We start from the raw sequence: 11,193 nt of genomic DNA on the forward strand, positions 1-11,193 counted from the left end.
CCTTAACATTTGCCATAAAATTAACCTAAAAATAGATTCTTATAAAAATTACTCTCCATATGGTCGGCTAAGCCATAAGAGTTTACTAGTTATAAGAGTATTTCATCTCCATAAATAAAAATGACAATAATATCGTTTTTTATATGAAAAGTCATTTAAAATTTCTAGATCATAAAATAATCATTATTTAAAAAATATATATTCACTAAAAAGAGTCACACATCACTTAAAAATAATATATATATATATATATATATATATATATATATATATTCTATTTTCTCTTAATTGACCTAAACATCTTTTTTTTTAAAAAACTAAAATATAATTACTAAACTCAAAAATAGATAGTACATAACCTATTATCTATATAAATTATTTAATATGATAGTTATTTAAAATTAACTAGATCATAAAAAATAATCATTATTTAAAAAGGTATATATTCACCCACTAAAAAAATCTCAAATCACTTACAAGTCAGAAGTAAAAATAATTTATATATTTTAAAAAAATAAGAATAAAATAGAGTTATTAAACTCCAAAATCGATAATACATTATACAAATAATTTATTTTATAGTTTTTTTTCCTACTTTTGGAGCAATAACTAATTTTGTTAACCACTTTTAAGTTAATTAGTTAACTTATTAAATTTCAATTAATTTGCTTATATCTTGATTTTCAAAGAAACACTATGTCCAAAGATTATAAGAGTTTTTATCAATCTAAAAATTTATTTATTTATTTTCATCATACAGATAAGTATTTGAAATAATTAATTTATGATGGCATCTAAGGATCAAGAGTGCAAGGATTAATATTTTTTTATGTGTTATCCATTGTACGTGTAATTTAATTTTGCTGATAAAAAAAAAACCGTGTAATTTAATTTGTATATATGTATTATCTTATATTTTGTATATAATGGTAGAAGGGTTTAAAAGGGAAGGGGTGTAGTTAGTGGAAATGTTTTAGGAGTTTGGGTAGTGTTTTAGTTTACTTGTAAATATGGGCTGAAATAAATAAAAATGAGGATAATATAAGGGTGAATATTAAAGATGAGAAGTGGATGAAATTTTTTATTTTAAAATAAACTCATAATGCGATTGATAAATTTATCTTATTTATTCCTAACTCACTTCCTTTCTTAGAATAATTTTATTGATTAATGAGAACATAGTACAATCCATCAATAATCAATTAACAACAATCATGATTCACCTACAACTCGTTTCTCAAACTATAAATAAATTATGAACTTCTGAATTACTTACTCAAAATTCATTAGAGAAGTAATTTGAAAGTGACATACAAATAAAAATAGTGTTTTAGAAAACGATGTTATACAACACTAATTTATATGCATTGCATAAAAATAAATTAAATTATATGCAATCCCCAATTAAATGGTTCCAATTCATTGGTCAAAATTCACAACAATTAACTGGCAACAAAAAGAGAAGATAAATAAACAGTTGAATCATTAATACAATATGAAGCTTCAATTCCATAATTTCTACACCTTAAATCTAAAATTAGTTTCTAAGTATTACTTAAAAACATTAAATAATTACTAGAAGAATATGATGATTAATATGAACTAACGTGGTTCAAGATTCAAATTCTAGTAATACCATTTAAGTATGAAATAAAGTATATCAGAAATAGAATACACAACTTATGCACCTTCATGATCTCCAGTGGAATTTATCATTGTTTCCAGCGATAAATAATAGGTATTAACACCATGATAGAAAAATGTAAGCACTAAAGCTACCTTGACATTTTCAAGATTAGTAGCACTAACAAAAAATTTGTTCAAGAACATGACCTATCTTCGGTTCAAAGAACAATTTGAAATAAAGTTGAGTAATTGGAATTACCATTTATTTTTCAGGATCTTTGTATGAACACCCACCTGGATTATGATTTCACAGCCCAAAGATTCAAAAGTAAAACTTAATGAGGACACAAATTCATCATACGTAATAAAGGAAACTGCACTAAAATTAATAACAGATAAACAAGATTATTCACACATGCGTACATACAACAAAGCCTCATGCAACTTCACTTCAGGAGGCTAAAAAAACATTAAGGGCTGCTCATGTATGAAACAAAAAGAAAAAAGAAAAAAAAAATATCATGTATCACTCCAGTTATCATCATCTTCACCATCATCACTTGCAACAACCTGAAGGTGGATACTGATTAGATATAAAATGCAGAACCAATCACAGTAGGGGAAATCAGTAATAGATAACAAGAGTGTAGTGACAAATACCTGACGAATTGCATTTGCCTTCTCTAAAATTGCTGTAACTTTGACGTTGGCAGTGGGACCAGTGGCATCATTTGACTTTCCTGTTACTGTGGGCCTCAGGTTGAAGGCCTGAACCAATAATGCAAAAGTTAACCACAATAAACATTATTACTTTGTTTACAGATAAATTTGCATGACATGATATAGACTCCAGAGTCAATTTTTGTCATTTGGAGGACTAAATTGATGTGAAAAATTCAAAGATTTAATGACCATTGATGTATTTATAGTGAAGGACAAACTTGATGACACTTATATCTGTGTGGATGAACAAAAGGCTTATTTTTACTATTAAACAGTTGAGATTATAACATGACTACATACTTTTGTCCTGATTTGATATAGGAAATCTTCTCTTTCATCTGTCTCCTTTCCCATTTTCAACTGGTTTGCTTCTTTCTGACCCTTCAACTTCTGCTGATCCGGCTGCAGGAATCGCTGAATGCATGAATACATTGTTAGATTGCAACATCATCTTGGTTGAATAAATAAAATGTTCAAGAAAAAGGTAAGACCAAATGTTACCTTGTTCTTCAACTTATGTATAATGTTGTCATAAGACTCATGACCATCGTGATAAATTTGCATTTGCTCAACCTTGGTGAACCTAGGTTGCTGGAAGACAGGAGAATCTGGAAGACTGTGATCATTAACAAGTTCAGCATCTTCAGATATACAATGCAATGTCTCATCTGTCGTATCCAACTCTGGTTTTGAGACCCACCATTGCATTGGAGGAAGTGGAGGTGGTGGTGGAGGTGGTGTAGGCTCTGCATGCCCATGTGGCATAACAACATTATTGAATTTGGAATGCTTTTTACTTTCTTTCTCAAGTGTAGGATTTACATTATCATAACTTGGAAAATCAAGTAAAGGCCTGGATAAAGAACGTTCCACACCAATAGTAGTACATGTACCATTTCCACTTTTAACATTGGTATCAACATTGGACACAGATTCAGTTGATGACTTTCTGCTAGGAGAATCATGTACCCCATGGTCACTGCTTCCAGGAGTTTCATCAGATTCCCACTGATCAGAGTTATAGTCAGAGCGAGGGCTTCGACAATCATCGGATATGTACGGAGATGATCTACAGAAAGTGTCATCGTCATCAGAATGAGAAACTGAACCATCCAGCAGAGGAATGGAAGATTCAGGGACTAACTGGAAAGAAGGAAATATATCCTTCACGCTTTCATGACGATTACTGCCATCAGGAAATTTAAGTTTTAGTTTGGAGGTCTCTAGTCCAATGATAGGATGGAAAGATATTTTCATATGTTCAAGTGGAGGCGAAGGAGGAAGTGACTTTATAGGATATCCAGAACCAACTTTCTCTTTGAAAGTGGTTGTCTCCGGAAATGACTGTCCTACAATGCCATTTTGTTCACTCTGTTCCAATAGAACTTGTTTCAGAGAATTATAATGCTCAGATTTTTCATCAAATGAAACTTTCCGTTGAAAACTATTTATTAATAATCTACGACTAAGTCCAAACACTCGTGATGAGTTTTCACCATTTCCCTGGTCGGGTTCAGTGCTGTTCTTTGTGTCAGGGGCCGTTGGAAGACCACTTCCAGGAGTAATTACTCTGATTTCCCCTAAACTGTTCCTTTCTGTCTGACCAACCCCGTTACTCAGCAGAGAATTGCCATTGGTTTTTTCAGAGGTACAAGCTTGGTCATCATCATGGCCTGATGTTATGAATCTAGAAGTTGGCCCCTTTAGAATCTGTTCTGCAACCTCTTCTGACGTTGATTCCCGTACCTGTTCCTCTTTATAACCATCCCTCTTTTGCATTGCATTATGACCTGAAGCTCCATCTGTTTCACCTTTTGTGCTCAATGGCCCTTGACTTGTAGAATTTGACTTGTTGAAATCAGGAGGTTTTGATGGCTCAAGTCCTAATAATCCACCATTGGTCCAGAACCTAACTGAGTTATCAGCCAAAGACTCTTTACGTGTCTCTTCATATTTGTAGATATTGGTGCTGATCTTACCTGCTTCCTCATCTGGTAAAGTAGTGCTATTAGAACCAAAAAATGATACATTGGTTTCAATTGGTGCTGACACAGCATCATTAACAGTAGTAGAACCAATATAGGTATTAGCGCATTCTGAGTGATCCAAAACAGAATTTGCATGTGTGTGAGGAACCTGTTCACATGCAGTAGTCTTAGAAGGATGTGAATCAGCTATAGTGTTGGCTATTTCTTCGCTAACAGAAACATCTGATGGACTAACAGATGACAAATCAGATGCATGTGGGCCTGATGTGCAAGGAGGAACTTCTTCCATAGAGTCAGGTAAATTACTGGACATTTCTTTGTATAGGGAAACTGTGTCTCTGGTCGTTTCTTCACTGGAAGGAAAATCTGATGGACTCCCAGATCCCAAATTAGATTCATGTGGCTCAGATGTGAGAGGAGTAATTTCTTGCAATGAGTCGGGGAAATTTCTGAACGTTTCTTTGTTGAAGCAAACAGTGTCTCTAGTAATTTCGTCACTATAAAGATCATCTGATGGACTCCAAAGTTCCAAATCAGATGCATGTGAATTTGATGTGAGAGGAAGGATTTCTTGCAATGAATCAGGCAAGTTCCCAAACGTTTCTTTGTTGAAGCAAACTGGATCTCTCGTCATTTCTTCACTATAGGAAACATCTGATTGACTAACAAGTCCTAAATTAGACGCATGTGGCTCTGATGTAGGAGGAGTATCTTGCGGTGACTCGGGCAAATCCCTGAAAGCTTCCTTGTTTACAGAAGCAGCATCTCTTGTTAAGTTTTCACTATCAAGGAAATCTAATGGACTTACAGATACCAAATCGAGAACATTATTTTTTTTCAGTGATTCCGCTAGATCCTTGGCTGTTTCTTCATTTATTGGAACAGTACATTCAGTCGGGGAAATGACATCAGATAGATTATTGTCCAGTAAATTAGGAGCTTCGGTATTTCCATGAGTGACATGTGAAGTGAATTGTTGAACCTCTCGTTTTGTTATATAATCAATATCATTTTCAGATTCTGATTCAATGGTGTTGAGAGCATCCTCGTAATTATCAGGTTCACTATCAATATCATCAGTTTGAACCCTGTTGGAGACTAGTTTCGGGTTGTTTTCTTCATTAAATAGGATATGATTGTCGTCAATGTTTGTCATGGTAACATCCTCATCCACATTCATATCTGAGTCATGCTTTTCCACAAGCCTCTCTGGAGTTTTATCTCTATCACAGGCTTGACTTTTAGATTCCACTAACTCTTCCTTTTCATCCCAAGTAACACCAGATGAAACTGAGGCAACTCGTTTTTCCAACAAATCATGTGAAATACTCTCATTTATATGAGAAGATACTGATGGCAGAGTATCAGTTTTCTGGGTCAACCTACTAGAGGAAGGTTCTTTATAATCTGGCTCATCAGATCGCACAGAATTACTTGGATGGAAAACACATTCAATGTAGCCAGCACCAGACTTTGAATCAAAAGAATTTGAATAATGTTCCAGATCTGACTTTGTTCTCATATCTATGGTGGAGGCTGTTTGTGAGGAAGAAGTGCGCCCATTGATAGCAGAAGAAACAGATTGCATTCTAGGTAGTCAATACAATATGTAAGTGTTGATTTTGAATGAATAACCATTAACTATGCAATAGACATGTAGATGTAAATATATAATACCTGCCACTACTGCTATGCCTCTGTTCACCCCTCAAAATTTCTCCATTCCTTCGTGACCTTTTCTTCTGTCCAACATTTTTTGAATAAGTACCAAGAAATTGTTTGCAAAGAAATCAATGAATGCATATGACAGGAAAGAAGCTGGGTTAACAATAATCTTCTCACTGAAAGGCTAGGATCATTATAGTACCTTGCTTTTATGAGATTTCCTTGCTTTCTCAGTGTAAGATTCATCTGAATCAGCAGATATTCTTTTAAAGAAGGTTGGATCTGAATATCTCCTGAAACAAGATCCAGGGCCACCAGTATCAAATCTGATTGACACATGGAATGTTTCGTTAGCCAGTACAGGACACTTGATTTAAGCAAGATTAGTTGGCATAACTAAACTCTTTCAAAACCGGACAGAGATGGGAAATAGGACAGGCACGGTACCTGTCCAAATTTGAACAAGACTGTATTTTTTTTTATCATCTAGACCTCGGAAATTAGTCTAAGATGAATTATCAACTAATCTTGCTCATAGTTTTGGGAGTGTAATTCCAAAAATGAAATCTACAACTGTAATAGTAGTGAAAATTGTAAAGACTTGGATTTAGATGATGTTGATTATGATTCTTATCTAGGAAATTTCTATTTGACTGTGGTTGGTATTTACTTGTATGTTTTAAGACACCTACGATATGAAGTTTAATAGTTAATTATGAATGTCATTAATTGAGTAATTTTTATCATATTTTAGCCTTTATATGTATAATATATATATATTATATAAACAATGTAAAAAATTCAAAATAGCTGTTATTCCACTACAGCAATTTTAGGGCTGGCCACTACGCACCACTATTTAGAATTTGAAGTCCAAATTTGAGCAAGATTGTAAATTTTTATTTCAGTACCTAACTAATATTGCTATTCTCTAAACAAAAAGACAATGGGGGATGGAAATTTAGCATACTTATCAAGCAAGTGTACACGCGGAGGTTCACGACATTCTTCATATGAATCCATAATAAAATGAGGCAAGTCATTGTAAATGAAATGATTTTGGGCAGGTTTTATGCGTTGATGCCATTCACAACCTGAAAGGAAACTTCTGCATTAAGGACTACCATAATCTTTGAACATTGAAACCATGGTCATAAATAATGTAGTATTCCACAATTTAAAATAAAATATATGGATATATGCTATCTAAAAAAGTACATAAATCTAGCTTAGTGCCACTTGACTGCAATCAGGTTAAAAATAATCTAAAATAAACATTACTTTAAAAATTATATTCGTTGCAAGTTTGAGTTTTAGCATCTTTTGCAGATCAGCTTCCACGCCAACCAAATCAAATTCACACACAAAATTAATATATACCATACATAATCTACATTATATGTACAGTAAATCATGACCATATTCAAAATCATCAGCCTCCATTTAATCACAATAACATGACTCGTTGAACATGTTGAAGGCATGAATACTCAACCAACCATGGTATTTTCCGCTTTCTTAATGTTTTAGAGGATTTCTATCAAATTAAGGGTTTGCATACTAACAAAGATCTATATTTTAACTGTGGCTCACTATTAAAGAAAGATCAAAAGCCCAATTAAAGTGGATATCACAAACCATGTAAAGAAATAGAAAGAAAATTCATATGAGGCAACCTAACTTCAATATGATTCAGCTGCCTGATCAGTACAATACTAGACAAACCCATGAAAACCCTTCACATTACTTCATTGATACAAATTATAGTATATCAGACTGTCAGTTAAATTTTAGTGATGTTTGATGTATCAAAAGATTCTATTCAAGGAAACAAGTCTAAGAAGCTTGTTATATACTCAAATATTTAAGATGGGGAATAACCATCTCAAATGCTACTATTTTTTATTAACTCGGGCAATAGATATGCTTATATCAGAACTTGTAAAACAGTAGTAATTTGCATTCTTCAACATTAGTTAGGTTGTATTAATTTAAAACATAACACATTTTCTTTGTCCAAATTTATTTTATGATATGTTTTAGAAAGGCACGGGTTCAAATCATAGAATAGCCTCCTGACTCCCATTATGCTGCCCTCTATAAAATTTGGAAAAAAAGTATATTTTGTGGTTTTCAGAGATCTTTCAAATATATTTGGTAAAGGTAAACCCCATTAGGCAAAATACAAAAACTCTATTTTCTAAAGCAATAACTTTCAGAAATGAAATTAACGTATTCAGAATAAAAAAAAACAGAATTTCCAGTAACCACATAGTTTGGGATCATAGCCAAAATAACCATACCAGCTGTGTAAGCTAAATGTATGTGACTTGTTTGTGCCAATACAGCCTTCTCCAAGGCAGGTAATGAAGCTTCAATATTTTGAACACGAACCATCAATCTATGACTCCTGGAAGCTGTTGTCATTACTTGCTCCTGCAGACCATGAAAAACCTCTGCTGCAAAACTACATTTTTCAAAAAGTTTCATGACTTATATGAACATCATACAAATAAAAAAAAGGAAACTAGAACTACTTCAATTAAAATCACACAGGAATTGAACAAGGTTTTGACAAGCATAGAGTAAATGTCACAGTTATCAGTGACTGTTTAATTATATTTACCCTAGACAATGGAGCACATACAAAACACAATCCGATAGCAGAATGGGATGAAAGTACCCAGTGGACATTGGAGAGATTAAATTGAATCCAACAAAATAAACATTTTTTTTTACATTAAAACTTTTCAGGATTTATTATGCAACATTATAAGGGATATTTTCCGAAACAACAAATGCAGATCATATGTAAGGCTTTACATCAAGCAAAACTAACAATAAGCTATTTCAGCGCTACTTATAACGGATAAAATACTTCTCCAACTGGGGTTCAGCAAAGATAATTTTTGAAGAAACAACACACAAGATCCCAGAGATGAAAAACTTCTCCAATTGGGGTTCGGCAAGGACAAGATTTGAGAAATAACACGCAAGATCCCACATTTGTTCGGCTCTTTCAATAAAATAAAAATATAATCAAATTGCTTTGTTGTCCAACTTTGCCATCAAGCTTAAGACAAATATGGCAACTTAAAATCTAACTCTTTTAGAACAACCATAGTCCAATTTCATTGAAACCTAAATCAAACTACAAGCTTTTTGGATTGTAACTCGGATCAAAATAAGTAAGGAGTAAGACAGGGGAGGAAGGTGGTATATATCAGTAATGAAGGTCCAAAAAACTAAAATTTTCACAATGGCATTCGAATTCCTTCTACTGTGGACTATACCTACAGCTGTTTATAAGTTTAGTTAAAAGAGAAAACCTCAAGAAGAAATGGAAGAAAGAATCAAGAGTTAGTTCACAAGAAAAAGCAAGAAAGCATTTTTTGACAAATTCATTCCACGAAACCATTGCAACTCGTGAACCACCAAACTCTAAAAGGCGAAATGAGTTTGAGCGATTATCCAGAAAGCAACCAAGGTCGAGCTGTATCACACTACACAACCTGTAAGATTCTACACAAAGCTCAACCGAAAACAAAATTCAAATAGTATTCTATCTCCTTACCAGTTGAAATTTGGCCCAAATACCGAAAAATCCCGGCCTCAATTCCAACGGCTAAGTACTTTTCTCCCTAAACGAAATCCAACCTTATTCTGTTACATCTAAAACCAACATTCTCAGTAACCCCCAACCCTCTACCCCATTGAAGGTTCGGAACTACAGAAATTAAGCAACCCCATTTCGCAAACAACTCGCATAAGCATAAAAATTGCAAATTTCACTTATTTAAACAAACCCAGATAGAAAGAAAAAAAAAAGATGATATTGAAAGAAAACATACTCAGCAAGATCACCAAGTTGCCTCAAGATCCCAACAAGACCAGCCACAGCCACACCATCCAACACAGCTTTAGGTTCCTCTCTGTTGGTCTCTCTGTACAACTCAGGCTGCCCCAAACTGAACTCATTCCTCACCTGCAACCTCACCAGAGGCATCTTCCTCACTGGAACAGTGAAAACCCAAAACAAGTTACTTTTTGTCCTCTTTTATTTACCCCCTTCTGCCTGATAACTCTCCCGCTGAAACCAATGAATGTGCGCGTGGGCCGGAAAGCATTAAATGAACGAATTATGAGAGAAGCCAGTAACCAGAAAATAATAGAGATTGTCGAAGTAGTATTTGTTTAATTTTTAGGAGGTATTAGAATTTAGAGAAAGAAATTAGGTGGGTGTGTGGATTGGAGCAGCTTAACTGCCAAAGAGAAGAAACAAAGAGTGAAAAATCAGGCTAAGTGTACGGATCGGTGAGGTAAGGGAGAAGAAGGACATTGCCAACTCTGCAAGCCATTCTTGAACGGAAATCATTGTCTGAGAAAACATATGAGAACAACAAAACTACCAAAACACCCTCTCTCTTTCTTTAAATGCCTTACGTGTCCGGAAAGTGTTGTGTGTTGAAATGACCGGTTTGGGGCTGCGAAGTGTCACAAAATTGTGCCTTTGTGTGGCTCCGAACCTTCGACGTGGGTACCACAATCTTTTCCTTGGTTGGTCAAAATGGTAAAACACAGAGGGACCCTAACGCTGGACATGAATCCGAACATGTTCAATTTTGTTTTTCGAAATTTTATCAGGGTCAACTTTTGAAAATTATCGTAAAAAAACAAGCTTGTGAAATTAAAAAATAAACCAATTTTTTTTTTTTTTATAATAGTAAGAATTACTAGAACTCTACGTATGTGGATAATGCAAGATAGTGATGTTTATGAACGTGAAAATACGGTGCTTGGGGTGACCATTTAGATGGAATGGTTTCCGATGTTTCAATTTCAAGGATTTAATGCTAAGATCTAAAATTTGTTTTATGTGGTGCGATGTGTGTGCATAGCTAGAATGCTAGAGCCTTAATTAGTTCAAGATTTAATGCTAAGATCTAAGTTTGTTTTATGTAGTGGGATGTGTATAGCTAGAATGCTAAAACTTGATTAGTCAGCAAAAGATGGTATTAATAATTTTGTTTGAATTTAATTATATTGGGAAATTGATGGATTTTAAGAATAGTAAGTAGAACAGAGCATAGATACCCCATTCATCAATGAATAATCGAAAACAGGTGAAGTCATTTACTTCAGCTGCTAAGTAATGGCACCCTCCCTAATCTTTTCTTTGTCTGCTAATTAA

The 11,193-nt window shown here is 33.9% G+C and overlaps 1 protein-coding gene across 1 annotated transcript; it reads right to left on the minus strand.

Moving 5' to 3' along the window:
* Positions 1 to 1,988: 1,988 nt before the first annotated feature.
* WAVE2 (SCAR family protein) lies at positions 1,989 to 10,595 on the minus strand. The gene is made up of 9 exons (XM_068614047.2): positions 9,854 to 10,595; positions 8,306 to 8,469; positions 6,973 to 7,096; positions 6,205 to 6,328; positions 6,015 to 6,079; positions 2,851 to 5,926; positions 2,650 to 2,763; positions 2,287 to 2,394; positions 1,989 to 2,196 (listed from the first exon to the last, which is right to left on the minus strand). The coding sequence occupies exons 1-9, from the start codon at positions 10,006 to 10,008 to the stop codon at positions 2,146 to 2,148; spliced, it is 3,981 nt and encodes a 1,326-aa protein (XP_068470148.1). The 5' UTR covers positions 10,009 to 10,595; the 3' UTR covers positions 1,989 to 2,145.
* Between the last annotated feature and the right edge of the window lie 598 nt (positions 10,596 to 11,193).

Source organism: Phaseolus vulgaris, chromosome 2 (genome assembly GCF_051622355.1).
Source record: "Phaseolus vulgaris cultivar YP4 chromosome 2, ASM5162235v1, whole genome shotgun sequence".
NCBI lineage: Eukaryota > Viridiplantae > Streptophyta > Magnoliopsida > Fabales > Fabaceae > Phaseolus > Phaseolus vulgaris.

Coding starts and splice junctions, on each gene's coding strand:
- WAVE2 (XM_068614047.2), bottom strand. CDS start 10,008: ATGCCTCTGGTGAGGTTGCAGGTGAGGAATGAGTTCAGTTTGGGGCAG. Junction 8,470..9,853: donor CAACTTGGTGATCTTGCTGA/GTATGTTTTCTT, acceptor TGAAAAATGTAG/TTTTGCAGCAGAGGTTTTTC. Junction 7,097..8,305: donor ACATTTAGCTTACACAGCTG/GTATGGTTATTT, acceptor GTTTCCTTTCAG/GTTGTGAATGGCATCAACGC.